The following is a 16,646-nucleotide window of genomic DNA, read 5'->3' on the forward strand; positions in this document are numbered from 1 at the left end:
AATAAAAATAACTGGATTAAAAAATATGAACGTACAGTGACATTCTGCGATTAGACAGATGGGCATACAGATAAGATTGACTTGGGCTGAAGCCCAGTGGGGATGTTGATGTTGTAGTTTCAATGAGCAAGGCAGAGGCAAAAAGCCTGATATGGACAGTGATGGTGCCGAGATGGCAGAAGCAGTGGAATAGAGATACTAAGGGCAGGCATTTATTTCAAGTACAGAGGAAAGTCGAGGAGGGGAGGATGGCAGGAAGGGACAGAAGAGAGGGAGTTATTTTTTACAAAATGAAGGGTGGGACACAGCCATTTGAATACGACCTTATATGTGATAGGAAAACATTCAAAAGCAAAGTGTGATTGTTGACAGGAAACAGAGAGCGTGGAGCATGTATTGCTACAGTGTGGGTAGTATCAGAGGGAAAGAGAGAGGCTGAGATTACGAGGGAAAAGGGGATACAGGAAATTAGTTTAAAGAGTATGTTTAGTAGAATGTCATTAGACATAGTCTCCAATATGTTGTAATCTTTTTTAAGATCAACGGGGCTCGCAGGTAGGATTTAGTTTCTCCCTGTCTCTGGCCCACACTCCAGTACAGTAGGTGGCGGTAATGCACCATAACGTTGGATGCCAACCGCCAATAAACCCCACCGAAGAAGAAGACGTGACGTTCTGCGCATGCGGGGTCAGAGTTGACAGTGGAGGAGTGCGGTAGCTAAGCTAACAGTTAGCAACATACATGTGGAGGGTACGACAGGAGGAAACACCAACTCTGTCAAAATTCCTCTACCCGAACTGTAAACTACTCAGAACTTCAACCACATCGAAACTAAAGAATATCAGTAGTTTACAATGAAAGGGTGAGTAAAGCCATTAAAAGAGCTGTCTGTGTTCCTAGCACGACTAAAGTTTTTTCTTGTCTTTTTTTTTTTTTTTTCAACGGGGGGCGGGAGAGGTGGTTGCAATGCTAACGTTAGCTAGCTAAACCGTTTGCACGGTTAGGTAAAATAACAGCACCATAGTAATTTTCGTCTCTACCAGTTATTAGACACAGTATCTCATTGGTTAACTAGTTAGCAAATAACATATTTAACCTGCTAAGTGTGGCTAGTAGCGCGTGCATTTCCCATCAAATTAAACTTTGACCAAAAAGTCGGATAAGTTTGTAACATGCCTGTTAGTTCGTGTAGCTAGTTAGCTAACTAACGTTAGCTGGATTTCGAAACGTTTGAAGTCCGCTCTACTTTGACGCAACTATAGTTAATTACTAGGCTACTTTACGCCACTCAACTCTAAGCTTGTTCAACTAGCAACGTTAGCTAACGTTAGCTACTTTACTTGGCTAGGTAGCTAACGCTAGCTAATTTGATTTAGAACAAATTAGATTAAAACTGTAACAGTACTGCCTATTAGCATGCTGACGTTGGTCAGTAAATTGACAATCATATTTAGCCATTGTCTAGTATTACTGATTTCTGTGAAGGAGTGTATTTCGCTGACGTTAACTAGTTTTATTAGGCAATCTTAAAATTACTCAAGTAACCCATTGATTCAACTACTGTTTGGGGCGTGAGCATCAACCATAAACCACAACCTGCTCTGAGCATTTTGTATTATTCTGTACGTATTCATATTATACTGTGCATTCATAAAGTATTCCGACCCCTTGAGTTTTTCCACATTTTGTTACATTACAGCCTTATTCTAAAATTGATTTTTGTTTTTTGCCTCAACAGGTGATTTATTAAACATTAAAATATTACATTTACATAAGTAGTCAGACCCTTGACTCAATACGTTATTGAAACAGCAATTACAGCCTTGAGTCTTCTTGAGTATGATGCTACAAGCTTGGCACACCTGAATTTGGGCAGTTTCTCCCATTCTTCTCTGCAGATCCTCTCAAGCTCTGTCAGGTTGAATAGGGTGTGTCGCTGCACAGCTATATACAGGTCTCTCCAGAGATATTAGATCAGGTTCAAGTCTGGGCTCTGGCTGGGCCACTCAAGGACATTCAGAGACTTGTCCCGAAGCCACTCCTGCGTAGTCTTTTCCCCAGTCTGAGGTCCTGGGCACTCTGGAGCAGGTTTTCTTGAGGGTCTCTGTACTTTGTTCTGTTCCTCTTTCCTTCGATCCTGACTAGTCAAATCAAACTTTATTTGTCACATACAAATACAACAAGTGTAGACCTTACCGTGAAATACATACTTACAAGCCCCTAACCAACAGTGCAGTTCAAGAAGAGTTAAGAAAATATTTACCAAATAGACTAAAGTAATTTAAAAATAAGAATAAAAAGTAACACAATAACAATGCTATGTACAAGGGGTACTGAGACGGTGTGCGGGGGTACAGGTTAGTTGAGGTAATTTGCACATGTAGGTAGGGGTGTTGTGACTGCATAGATGATAAACCGCTGAGTAACAACTGTGTACAAAAGGGAGGGGGGAGTCAAGGTAAATAGTCCGGTGGCGATTTTATTAATTGTTCAGCGGTCTTATGGCTTGAGGGTAGAAGCTGTTTAGTAGTCTTTTGGTCCTAGACTTGGCGTTCCGGTACAGCTTGCCTGCCGTACTTGAAACACTCTCAACCCACTCCACTACAGCCCCGTCGATGTTAATGGGGGCCTGTTCAGCCCTCTTTTTCCTGTAGTCAACAATCAGCTCCTTTGTCTTGCTCACATTGAGGAGGTTGTTGTCCTGGCGCCATACCGCCAGTTCTCTGACCTCTCTATACGCCATCTCATCGTTGTCAGTGATCAAGCCTACCACTGTTGTGTCGTCAGCAAACCTAATGATGGTGTTTGAGTCCAGTTTGGCCACGCAGTCATGGGTGAACAGGGAGTACAGGAGTGGACTAAGTACACCCCCCTGAGGGGCCCCAATGTTAAGGATCAGCGTGGCAGAGGTGTTGTTGCCTACTCTTACCACCTGGGGGAGGTCTGTTGGGAAGTCCAGGATCCAGTTGCAGAGGGAGGTGTTGAGTCCCAGAGACCTTAGCTTAGTGATGAGCTTCGTGGGCACTATGGTGTTGAACGTTGAGCTGTAGTCAATGAACACCATTCTCACATAGGTGTTCCTTTTGCCCAGGTGGGAAAGGGCTGTGTGGAGTGCGATTTAAGATTGCGTCATCTGTGGATCTGTTGGGGCGGTATGCGAATCGGAGTGGGTCTAGGGTGTCCGGGAGGATGCTGTTAGCCATGACCAGTCTTTCAAAGCACTTCATGGCTACTGACGTGAGTGTTATGGGGCGGTAATCATTGAGGCAGGTTGCCTTCGCTTCCTTGGGCACAGGGACTATGACGGTCTGCTTGAAACATGTAGGTATTACAGACTCAGAGACTCAGAGAGGTTGAAAATGTCAGTGAAGACACTTGACAGTTGGTCCCCACATCCTTCTGAGTACATGTTCTGGTAATCCTTCTGGTCCAGCGGCTTTGAATGTTGGACTAGAGGTCGACCGATTAATCGGAATGGGCCGATTTCAAGTTTTCATAACAATCGGGAATCTGTATTTTTGGGCGCTGATTTAAAATAATAAAATTACACCTTTATTTAACTAGGCAAGTCCGTTAAGAAAACATTCTTATTTTAAATGACTGCCTATGAACGGTGGATTAACTGCCTCGTTCAGGGGCAGAAAGACAGATTTTCACCTTGTCGGCTCGGGGGATCCAATCTTGCAACCTTACAGTTAACTAGTCCAACGCAATAACGACCTGCCTCTCTCTCGTTGTACTCCACAAGGAGACTGCCTGTTACGCAAATGCAGTAAGCCAAGGTAAGTTGCTAGCTAGCATTAAACTTATCTAATAAAAAACAATCAATCATAATCACTAGTTAACTACACATGATTGATGATATTATCTAGCGTGTCCTGTGTTGCATATAATCTGACTGAGCATACAAGTATCTAAGTATCTGACTGAGCGGTAGTAGGCAGAAGCAGGCGCGTAAACATTCATTCAAACAGTACTTTCGGGCGTTTTGCCAGCAGCTCTTCGTTGTGCGTCAAGCACTGCGCTGTTTATGACTTCAAACCTATCTACTCCCGAGATGAGGCTGGTGTGACCGAAGTGAAATGGCTGGCTAGTTATCGCGCGCTAATAGCGTTTCAAACTTCACTCGCTCTGAGCCTTGGGGTGGTTGTTTCCCTTGCTCTGCATGGGTAACGCTGCTTCGATGTGGTGGCTGTTGTCGTTGTGTTGCTGGTTCGAGCCCAGGGAGGAGCGAGGAGAGGGACGGAGGCTATACTGTTACACTGGCAATACTAAAGTGCCTATAAGAACATCCAATAGTCAAATGTTAATGAAATACAAATGGTATAGAGGGAAATAGTTCTATAATAACTACAACCTTAAACTTCTTACCTGGGAATATTGAAGACTCATGTTAAAAGGAACCACCAGCTTTCATATGTTCTGAGCAAGGAACTAAATCGTTAGCTTTCTTACATAGCACATATTGCACTTTTACATTCTTCTCCAACACTTTGTTTTTGCATTATTTATACCAAATCAAACATGTTTCATTATCTACTTGAGGCTAAATTGATTTTTATTATCGTTGATGCACTTATTGATGAAGCCGGTGACTGGGGTGGTTTACTCCTCATGCCATTGGATGATTCCCGGAACATATTCCCCTCTGGGCTAGCAAAAGTCCTGTAGTGTAGCATCCATGTCATCTGATCGTTGCATCCACGTCATCTGACCACTTCCGCATTGAACGAGTCACTGGTACTTCCTGCTTTTAGTTTTTTCTTGTAATCAGGAATCAGGAGGATATAATTATGGTCAGATTTGCCAAATGGAGGACAGGGGAGAGCTTTGTCTGCATCTGTGTGTGGCGTAAAGGTGGTCTAGGATTTTTTTCCCCCTGTGGTTGCACATGTGACACGCTGGTAAAAATGTGGTTAAACTGATTTGCTTGCCTGCATTAAAGTCCCCGGACACTAGGAGGTCCACTTCTGGGTGAGCATTTCCTTCTTTGCTTATGGCCTTAGTTGGTTGAGTGCGGTCTTAGTGCCAGCTTCATTCTGTGGTGGTAAATAGACTGCTACGAATAATATAAACTCATCAAAAAAAGAAACGTCCTCTCACTGTCAACTGTGTTTATTTTCAGCAAACGTAAGATGTGTAAATAGTTGTATGAACATAAGATTCAACAACTGAGACATACACTGAACAAGGTCCACAGACATTTGACTAACAGAAATGGAATAATGTGTCCCTGAACAAAGGGGGGGTCAAAAGTGACAGATCTGGTGTGGCAACCAGCTGCATTAAGTATGGCAGTTTATCTCCTCATGGACTGCACCAGATTTGCCAGTTCTTGCTGTGAGATGTTACCCCACTCTTCCACAAAGGCACAAATGGGGGGGAAAGCCCGAGCCCTCCGATCCAACAGGTCCCAGACGATCTCAATCCCATTGAGCACTGGGCTCCTCGCTGGCCATGGCAGAACACTGACATTCCTGTCTTGCAGGAAATCACGCACAGAACGAGCACTGTGGCTGGTGGCATTGTCATGCTGGAGGGTCATGTCAGGATGAGCCTGCAGGAAGGGTATCACATGAGGGAGGAGGATGTCTTTCCTGTTAACGCACAGCGTTGAGATTGCCTGCAATGACAACAAGCTCAGTCCGATGATGCTGTGACACACCGCTCCAGACCATGACGGACCCTCCACCTCCACATTCGATCCCGTTCCAGAGTACAGGCTTCGGTGTAACGCTCATTCCTTTGACGATAAACGCAAATCCGACCATCACCCCTGGTGAGACAAAACTACTAATTGTCAGTGATGAGCACTTTTTGCCAGTCCTGTCTGGTCCAGCAACGGTGGGTTTGTGCCCATAGGCAACGTTGTTGCTCAGTTTTGCCGGGTGGCTAACTCTAGAAAGAGTCTTGGTGGTTCCAAACTTCTTCCAATTAAAGATGAAGGCCACTGTGTTCTTGCGGACCTTCAATGCTGCAGAATTTGTAAAAATCCTTCCACAGATCTGTCTCGGCACAATCCTGTCTCGGAGCTCTTCCACGCTCCATCAACTTGGGACATCTGGCATTGTGTTGTGAGAAACATGCACATTTTAGAGTGGCCTTTATTGTCCCCAGCACAAGATGCATCTGTGTAATGATCGTTCCGTTTTATCGGCTTATTGATATACCACAACTGTCAAGTGGATGAATTATCCTGGCAAAGGAGAAATGCTCATTAAACAGGGATGTAAACAAATTTGTGAACATTTTAGAGAAACTTTTTGTCCCTATGGAACAATTCTGGGATCTTTAATTTCAGCTTCTGAACCATGGTAACAATAATTTACATGTTGCGTTCATATTTTTGTTCGGTATAGTTAAAGTTGCTAATTAGCTAAAATGCTTAAGTTGTCCGTGATGAGAATCAAACTTGCAACCTTTGGACTCGTAACCATACCAAACATCATACTAATTAGAGTAGCTCAGAATAACATTTACTATGATGCCTCTAGTCTGAGACCAGGCTGTTAACCAATGTGCTTTCAGGTAGTCGACCCCTATCCTATGCAATTATCTGCCAAGGTTACAAAATATCAGTTCCCAAGTGGATACTTTGTAAATGGCTAAGTTCTGTTACTGTAAGTAACACACAGCTAGCTAGTTGAAGTGAAGTTATACAAGGTAGCCCAATAATGGACCAAAGGAGCCTAAGGTTAACTCTTGTAGTCCAAGGTCCTTACATGTTCTGTTTAGAGGTGAATTGGCTCTGGATGCCAAAACAGCCAAATGCTCTATCTAAACGTGAATGGATTCTCAATTGCGGTGCAGTTCAGGAAACATAAATCCCTCTACTTTCATATCACATCAAAATAATTTCACAAATGCCAAATATACACTTACTGTTAACTGGTTTTAACACAGTTGCAGCCTACAGTATTTTTCAGTGACAACACGTTTGTGGTGTCTTCAGTTTACACACAGGGGTTCGGAGACGCAGATGGCAAATTAGCACAGGTAGTTCACTCCGTCTAACGGCTGTTTTCCGTTAACAAGCGTTGTAACTTGGGAAAATTGCCATTTGGGAACCCCAACACTATAAAGGTGTGTATCAATTTAACCTTTTTTTGATTTTAGAATATGTATTCCTTGCTGATATGAAACAAAGTTCTTATGCTTCCAAAACCGTACTGCAAGCGATGCACGTTAACTCCCCCGTACATAAGATGCGTTAGTCCAATGATTTGTGTGTAATGGAACTCAGTCATGATCAAGGGCTAGATACAATGTAGCGAACGTTTTTACAGTATATGTGGCTACGTGGTTTTATCAATGGGGACGAAAGCCTACCGATAGTGGATCAAATAACACTGATGTGTAGTTTCCATGTTGATACATAATCAAACCACAATTTCAGGTTGTTTGCTTATTTACTAAACAAGTTCCCCTAACAGTGGTTACCAAACTTTTTTTATAGTCCCGTACCCCTTCATTCAACCTCCAGCTGCGTACCCCACTAGCACCAGGGTCAGCACACTCAAATTTAGTTTTTTTGCCATCATTGTAAGCCTGCCACAAACACACTATACGATACATTTATTAAACATAAGAATTAAGGATGCACGATATATCAGTGAACATATCAGAATTGGACGATATTAGCTTCAAAATGCAAACATCGGTAACGGCCAGATGTCTAGTTTAACGCCGGCGTTAAAAACCGATGTCAGAGCTGATGTGCATACCTATATAACGTAGGTACATGATGTAATGACGCCACGTAACATTTTGCGCTACACTTTAACACAGCATTCCTAACCTAGCCCACAATGTCTGCTGTGTGGATAGAGCAGTCAACAAGTCGAGCAGTCATTTGAAAGAGTAAGACATTTTCAGCGAGACATTAAAGCTATCTACTGGGGTAACTAGCTTTAGCTTGGTACCTAGCTAGCACCAATACAACCAGCCTGAAAACAATGAGCAGTAGAACCTGCAGTCATTTTCATTATTTTTTGCAAAGATTTAGGAATCCTTGTAAGTTGGTGTTCGCCTATGGAAATTGAACTTCAATTCATGAAAATAAATAGCTAGCCAGCTACTTAACCCTGTTGCCCAAAGCTAACGTTATAAGCAGCCAGCTAGCTTCATCTGGCTAGTGATGCCCGACCAGACCTGGTTATGTGTTGTGAAGCTAGCCACAATAAGGATTAGGCACAATAGTTGAATTTTCGGTTTGCTTTCAAAATAAGTGTCATTGACAGTGACGCAAATGAATAGAAATAGAATAATTGTCATACTTTAATTTTGAAGGCTAACCGCAAAGTCCACTATTGTAGCTAATCATTATTGTGGCTAGCTTCACATAGATGGGTCCGACCACCATTAATCAAATAAGAGCTGTCTTATAAATTAGGGTTAATTTAGATGACATCTGGATTACATTGTTTTCCTATGTTTTTGGGAAAGAACATTGTTTGCATTCATGAGCTAGCAAGCTTTTTTTAATGAGCAGCACTGTAGGATGCGCGAGACAACTTTACCACCATCATAGCATACGTATTGATGAATCGTTGTGACATATGAAATTAATGATAGTGTAATTAATATGTATTAACTTAGTCAAATTAATGAACGCGTTAAATTATTGTGACGTGTAGTATTATTCAGGTCCTGATTGGTCAACAAGCTTTTTTGACATGGAAAGACCCAAACGGCGTTACGTAGAAAACCTGATTGAGAATGAAACGACTGAACAAATTAACAACAAAACAGCACAGCAAGTAAATGAAAGAAATAGGTTTTGATGACATTTTACTGGTAATGGGGACATACGTAAATGCCAACAAAATACATTTTTGGTGCGTGTGTGTAACCTTTATTTAACTAGGCAAGTCAGTTAAGAACAAATTCTTATTTACAATGACGGCCCGGGCAACGCTGGGCCAGTTGTGTGCCGACCTATGGGACTCCCAATCACAGCTGGTTGGATTTGAACCAGGGACCTCTGCGTCAACTACTTAACTGTAACAGAATGCTTAAAATGCCACTTTTTTTTTGTCAAGGAAAATGTCAGATATCGGTATTGGCCAAAAATGTAATGTCGGTGCATCACTAATAAGAATGAGTGAGTTTTTGTCACAACCCGGCTTGTGACGAAGAGCTCTTATAGGACCAGGGCACAAATAATAATATAAAAATTATCAGTAATTTTGCACGTTATTTAGCTATCTTATATATAAAACCTTATTTGTTCATTTAAAAAAATTAATGAGAAGGGTGTGCTTGAAAGGATGCACATAACTCTGCAGTGTTGGGTTGTATTGGGGAGAGTCTCTGTTTTAAGTCATTTTCCACACACAGTCTGTTCCTGTATTTAGTTTTCATGCTAGTGAGGGCCGAGAAGCCACTCTCGCATAGGTACGTGGTTGCTAAGGGCATCAGTGTCTTGCCAAGGCAAATCGCTGAGCGCAGCCATATCCAGAAATCTGGCAATAGCTTCTGATTAAATTAAAATTTCACTGAACTGCTTGTTGCAATTTCTATGAGGCTCTCTTGTTCAGATATCGGTAAGTGGACTTGCATGAAAGGATAACGAATCCAGTTGTCATCCATTTCGGGAAAGTAATTGCGCACCCAGCTCACTCGGGTGCTTCCCTATATCACATTTGACGTTGTCCGTCAGCTTGAGTTCATTTGCACACAAAAAAAATAATCCAATGATGGAAAGAGCTGTGTGTTGTCCTTGTTAATGCAGACAGAACTTACCATAGCCTCAAGTTTGTCCCTCACATTGAGTGTAGTTGCAGAGACTCCCTGTAATCCTAGATTCAGATCATTCAGGTGAGAAAAAACATCACCCAGATAGGCCAGTCATGTGAGAAACTTGTCATCGTGCAACCGGTCAGACAAGTGAAAATGGTCAGTAAAGAGAACTTTAAGCTAGTCTCTCAATAAAAAATAAAAACCGTCAATACTTTGCCACTTGTTAACCAACGCATGTTGTAAAAGCGTTACATGGTCGCTGCCCATATCATTGCATAATGCAGAAAATACACGAGAGTTCAGTGGCCTTGCTTTAACAAAGTTAACCATTTTCATTTGTAGTGTCCAAAACGTATTTCAAGCTGTCAGACATTCCCTTGGAAGCAAGGGCCTCTCAGTGGATGCTGCAGTGTACCCAAGTGGCGTCGGGAGCAACTGCTTGTACGTGCGTTACCACGCCACTATATCTCCCTGTCATGGCTATTGTGCCATCCGTACAGATACCAACATATCTTGACCAACAAAGTCCATTTGTCACAAAGCTGTCCAGTACTTTAAAAAATATCCTCATGTTGTCCTAGTTTCCAGTGGTTTGCAGAAGAGGATGTCTTCCTTAATTGACCCCCCATAACCGTAACGGACATATACCAGGAGCTGTGCCAGGCCCGCCACGTCTGTTGACTCATCCAACTGTAACGCATATAATTCACTGGCTTGTATACGAAGAAGTAATTGTTTCAAAACATCTCCTGCCATGCCACTGATGCGTCGTGAAACAGTGTTGTTTGATGAAGCCATTGTTTAGTTGGCTTTTTCCCACAGCATTGTCCCAGCCATATCCACAGCAGCAGGAAGAATTAAGTCCTCCACAATAGAATGGGGCTTGCCTATCCTAGCCACTCGGTAGCTCACCATATAAGATGCTTCTAGCCCCTTCTTATTTATGGTATCTGTTGCTTTATTACATGTCTTACTCTTCAAAAGTCATCTTTATTCTCACCTGAACTCATTTTCACATTGTTTTGTTTTTAAATGTCTGCGCAAGATTTCTCACGAGAGAGTAAAGGTTTTGATTGGTTGTTAATTATTTGACTAGGCTACCTGTTTGACTTATTCACTGAACACTAGATGGTTTAACTTTATTCTTGGCAGTGAAACTAGGCTACTCGGGTTAGAAAAAAATATCACCCAAATGTATAACCCTGTTGAAAAATATAAATGTACTGTTTGAAAATGTGAAGATTAAAAATAAAAATAAAAATAATAAATACAATTATCACAATTTGTATTGGTTGTACCCCTGGGGGTACAGACTAATGGTGGGGTCTCAGAGCAGATGAATATTGGCGACGTCGCCAGGTCTCTGCTGTCACTATCCGGCCTGTCTGATTGCCGTCGAACACGTGACCAGCAGCTGTTGTCAGCATTGAGGTTTTAACATGAGTCGCCCTATAAATACCTCTGTGCGCTTCCAGGAGTAAATCAATTGGAGGCAAATGGTCAAACTCAAGAGACACGAAAACAAACTCTCAGTCCCAGAGATTGACATTTACCTAAACATCATGCCTAATCGTTCATGATCAAGGCACAAAGGAAAGGCTGTTTACATGCACAAAGATTGCATGTAACATGTCAGTCATCCCAATTGAATTAATGTGGGGTTTTGCCTTGGGGGGCAGATTTTGTGTCTGGTGTAGTGCTTGTGTGCCTGATGCCACTGTTAACCTTTTGGGATGGCAGTTGGCAGCTGTCAATGCATCTGGGCTGGTCCAGGTGGCACACAGTGGCAGGAGAACTGGCTGCCCAGCCAGCTCCCTAGAAGAGCTCAAGGCAGACCATATCATGTCCTCAGGCACTGTTAGACATCTGTGTTTACCAAAATACTTAATGCGAGTTGTGCCTTGGTCATGGTATGTGTACACACTTGTGGATCAGTCACTGTGGATATGAGTGCCACATTTAAAAGTAAGTGGACACCCCTTCAAATTAGTGGATTCGGCTATTTCAGCTACACCCGTTGCTGACAGGTGTATAACATCGAGCACACAGCCATGCGATCTCCAAAGACAAACATTGGCAGTAGAATGGCCTTACTGAAGAGCTCAGTGACTTTCAACGTGGCACCGTCATAGGATGCTACCTTTCCAACAAGTCAGTTTGTCAAATTTCTGCCCTGCTAGAGCTGCCCCACTCAACTGTAAGGGCTGTTATTGGGAAGTGGAAACGTCTAGGAGCAACAACTGCTCAGCTGCAAAATGTTAGGCCACACAAGTTCACAGAACGGGACCGCCGAATGCTGGAACGTGTTATAATGGTCTCACTACCGAGTTCCAAACAGCCCCTGGAAGCACGTCAGCACAAGAACTGTTTGTCAGGAGCTGAAATGGGTTTCCATGGTCGAGCAGCCACACACAAGCCTAAGATCACCATGTGCAATGCCAAGCGTTGGCTGGAGTGATGTAAAACTCGCCGCCATTGGGCTCGAGCAGTGAAAACACATTGTCTGTAGTGATGATTCACGCTTCACCATCTACCAGTCAGTGGATGAATCTGGGTTTGGCAGATGCCAAGAAAACTACCTGCCTTAATGCATAGTGCCAACGGTAAAGTTTGGTGGAGTAGGAATAATGGTATGGGGTTATTTTTCATGGTTCGGGCTAGGCCCCTTAGGTCCAGTGAAGGGAAATGTTAACGCTACAGCATACAATGACATTCTCAATGATTCTGTGCTTACAACTTTGTGGCACAGTTTGACAGCATGACAATGCTCCCGTGCACAAATAGAGGTCCCTACAGAAACTGTTTGTCGAGATCTAATCGCTCAACAAAAGTGCCCGACCTCACTAATGCTCTCGTGGCTGAATGGAAGCAAGACCCTGCAGCAATGTTCCAACATCTAGTGGAAAGCATTCCCAGAAAAGTGGAGGTTGTTATAGCAGCAAAGGGAGGACCAACTCTATATTAATGCCCATGATTTTGGAATTAATTATTTGAAAAGCAGGTGTCCACATACTTTTGATCATTTAGTGTGTCATTTTGCTTGGTTGCCCAGCTGGTTGACTGTTCTGCTCTTGTTTCAGTAGCCGGATAGAGCTGGGGGACGTTACGCCCCACAACATTAAACAGTTGAAACGCCTCAACCAGGTCATCTTTCCCGTCAGCTACAATGACAAGTTCTACAAGGACGTGCTCGAAGTGGGAGAGCTCGCCAAGCTAGGTAAGACGAGACGGGCTTGCCCAATGACGTAGTCCCTTGTAGTCTGATATTGATGCACTTGTTTTGGTTGTTTACTTATGGAGTGTTGTGAGAAAATGCTACATGGCACTGATGTGTAATACCTCTGACCCCTGTGTTTGTAGCATACTTCAATGACATTGCGGTGGGGGCAGTGTGCTGCAGAGTGGACCACTCTCAGAACCAGAAGAGACTGTATATCATGACACTGGGCTGCCTAGCGCCCTACCGCAGGTTAGGCATAGGTACGGTGCAGATCATTTTGTTTTCGTACATCGACAATAGCCAGCTTCACACCATATTCACTTGTATCCTCTTACTGTTTGCAGTTTTTTTACATGATATATATATATATATATATATATATCTTTTTTTTATATACATAATCTTAAGCAACCTAGGTGGGACAACCACATATCAGTCATAGCTACTATATTGAGGAAAAGGTATTTATCATCTGCCAAGTCAGAGCTAGTCACTGGTGTTGCATGTTGTCAAACTCCTGATCTTCTCTCTTGTATTGTGACCAGGAACAAAGATGCTGAACCATGTGTTAAACATCTGCGAGAAGGATGGCACCTTTGACAACATTTACCTGTAAGTCTATAATGAAGGATCTGTGTTCTGCGTCTTAAGGCGCTTACAGATGTGCCACTGTAAACGGCAATCGAACCACAAGAGACTCTGCCTACCGTATGTAGAGACCAGCGCTTCCAGTTGTCAGCTTGAATGTTGTCATTAAAACATTGTTTGATTGGTTGACAACTCCGCTCATTGGTCAACCATGTGCAGCGGCCGCTTAAGACTTAAAGCTAATTGTCGTATTTTGGCGTCTCGAGTGCCAAGCCAACAGCTCCGCTCACGGGAACGTGGACCACAAACCACAGCGCTAGCAAAACTGCCTGCGATTTGCCACCCTACCCATGGAAGTTTACCTTTGGTGCTTAGTCTGTAAGCTCTTTACTGTGCATCCCAGTATATCTAAATGGGCTCTTCTCATGTCCGTTCACTGTGTTGATGTGAAAGAACTGGACAGGTGAAAGCAATTGCCTGGTATGGGCATACTATACACCATATTGCTTTCACCATTTCTCTGTTTTCACATCAGTGCAGATGGAGGAAAAGCCCTGCTATTGAGATGCATCCTCAGTGGTCAGTTGAAAATGTTCGTCATCCCTTACCTCCTAATTCACACGCTTCTATCTGCGTTGACTCATCACATACCCTGCTGCTACAGTTTATTATCTATCCTGTTGCCTAGGTATATGTACATGTCTACCTCAATTACCTCGTACCCCTGCACATCGATTCAATGCTCGTACCCTGTGTATATATCCAAATTATCATGACTCATTGTGTATTTATTCCTTGTGGTATAATTGTTCTATTATTTATCTTCTCTGCATTATTGGAAAGGGCCCGTAAGTAAGCGTTCCGCTGTTGGTCTACACCTGTTTATGACGCATGTGACAAATAAAATGTTATTTGATTTGGATTCATTCTCTCATCTGACAGTCACGTGCAGATCAGCAACGAGTCGGCCATCGACTTCTACCAGAAGTTTGGCTTTGAGATCATCGAGACGAAAAAGAACTACTACAAGAGGATAGAGCCTGCAGACGCCCACGTGCTTCAGAAGAGCCTGCGCAGCCCGTGTGCGCCCCCTGGGGAAGAGCTGCAGAAGACCGAGTAGGGGCTGCAGCCTCTGGAAAGAGCATGGTCGTTCCCCCCTCCCCCAGAAACAGAACTGTGACAGATGCCTATGGGTCGACACATTCACCACTTTCTTCAAAGGATGTTAAAAAGAAAGAAACAAAAAATCTAAGTTTAAAAAAACAAAACATGCCATTTTTATTTTGCAAAAAAAGAGTCCCAATAAAAGATTTTTAAAAACTAATCTAAGGGTTCAGAATCCAAAAGTTTTCAGAAAAGCTGCAGACTTAAGACAGTTTAGAAATGTTGGTGGGGTTCTGTGTTTGCCAATCATACTTTTTGTGTTTGAGTTTTTAAAAGCGGTTATAAAGGGTAAGGGGACATATCTTTGGTGTCTGGACAAAAAAAAAACAATAGAACTGAATAGGAAAAAAATGTACGGTAAGAGACTATCGTTGACGAAGGAAGTCCCCAACTGGCAACATTATTGATGCTTTGAGTCGTCATGGTGACTCCTTCATAACACTGAACTCCAGCCCATCACCACCCGAGCCCAGGAACTTATGGGAAGTTTTTACTGGTGGGTTAGACTTCCTGTTTCTTCTTCTGGCAATATGCGAAGTGTGAGCCTTGCATAGGGGATGCAGTTGTTCTTCGTGACGTCAAAGCTCTGACGTCACTCCGGAGGTGGAAAGGAGAAATGAGAGCCCTCATAGAATGGGCATGAGGATTGATGAACAGTTTCAAGGTGTGGGAAGATTTGGGGGAGTGGATTCTCCTTTTGTTTCTGAATGGTTGTTTCTCAACCCATCTTTAATTCTCTCTTCAGCTCTTTTTTTTTTTTTTTCCTTCTTAAATGCCAACTGGCTCAGGGCTTCTCCTGGGCTTGCCACAGATGCTGTGTGAGAGTGTTCAGGAAACCCTCAAGAGTTCGGGGTGTGAGATGGGCAAAGATGTATGAGATCAAAGGATATAACTGGTGATGTTGATGTTTTTGTCAAAGTACAAAGATGGAACAAGACATCCAGTAGGGGGGGTTGAGTACCCAGTCTGTGTATTTACAATAATTGTGGCACCAATCTATTGTATCTCCATTTCAGGACTAGAGCAGTTCAATTGACTGGCTAAGATGGAGAGCTCTCTGCCTTGGTGGAGTGCATGAATGAGTTTGTTGTGGATGCTTCTGTTTAGATTGGCACTTTATAGTTAGCCTGAGTACTGTCTGGTACCGAGACTAACCTTTAGTAGGAGGTTGTAACCAAGTCAACTAGATTTCTCCAGTAACCTTTCTGTGCGCTTCACTCATGACCATCTATCTATTCAACATTGTGGGAAGGTTGCATGTTGGTTTGGGAGTTTCCTCTGTGGGCCCCTCAGAACAGAACCAGAAGCCCAGGAGAAACCTTGCCGACTGCATGCTGGGAGAGTAGTCCCCCCTCCACTGTTGTAAAAGCATGTTTTGTTTTCTTTGAAGAATTTTATATTTTCTGGAGCTCTATATTGTAAGACTTTTTAACCACCTAAATAAAAATAAATACTATTTGCATTGTGGGTTCATGTTTAATTCTTTGTATATCCAAAACCACTGTCCAAGACTGGGATATCGAGCAGATTGAAAACAGCATAATGAAGAAACCTATTTGAAACTAGTCCATATTGCACAAGCGTATTTCAGAGGGAATGTTGATCATCTCCTTATACTCAGATAATCTTTATTATCCCTGAGGGGCAATTTGCTCCACAGCAGGAAGTCCAAATACATGAGTATAAAAATGCACTATTGTACAACAAGCTCAAATCACTTTCAATGGTTTGTACAGTGATCCTGCTTGAGCCGTCAATCTTTCAAATTACATTCCAGGAGTATGACCCAGTACATATTTTGATTGGATCATAGACCGAATCTCTTGATTCCAATTCGTTTCAGTTTATCTACGCCTCTTTCTCCTTACTACTTGATTTTTGTGTTAGGTTGTGAGAGTTGATTGGATCCTGGATGCTGATTGGTTGATATGAG

The 16,646-nt window shown here is 42.7% G+C and overlaps 1 protein-coding gene across 2 annotated transcripts; it reads left to right on the plus strand.

The window, feature by feature from the left end:
* The first annotated feature begins 619 nt into the window (after nt 1-619).
* LOC110489676 (N-alpha-acetyltransferase 50) lies at nt 620-16,180 on the plus strand. Of its 2 annotated transcripts, none has more exons than XM_021562437.3 (5): nt 620-862; nt 12,822-12,958; nt 13,102-13,221; nt 13,507-13,573; nt 14,492-16,180. In XM_021562437.3, the coding sequence occupies exons 1-5, from the start codon at nt 855-857 to the stop codon at nt 14,667-14,669; spliced, it is 510 nt and encodes a 169-aa protein (XP_021418112.1). In that variant the 5' UTR covers nt 620-854; the 3' UTR covers nt 14,670-16,180. The 2 variants fall into 2 exon arrangements, with proteins under 2 accessions (XP_021418112.1, XP_021418113.1); XM_021562438.3 differs by having other exon boundaries at nt 652-862; nt 12,825-12,958.
* Nucleotides 16,181-16,646: the final 466 nt, after the last annotated feature.

This window comes from Oncorhynchus mykiss, chromosome 15 (genome assembly GCF_057628025.1).
Source record: "Oncorhynchus mykiss isolate SJ-2025 chromosome 15, ASM5762802v1, whole genome shotgun sequence".
Taxonomy (NCBI): Eukaryota; Metazoa; Chordata; class Actinopteri; order Salmoniformes; family Salmonidae; genus Oncorhynchus; species Oncorhynchus mykiss.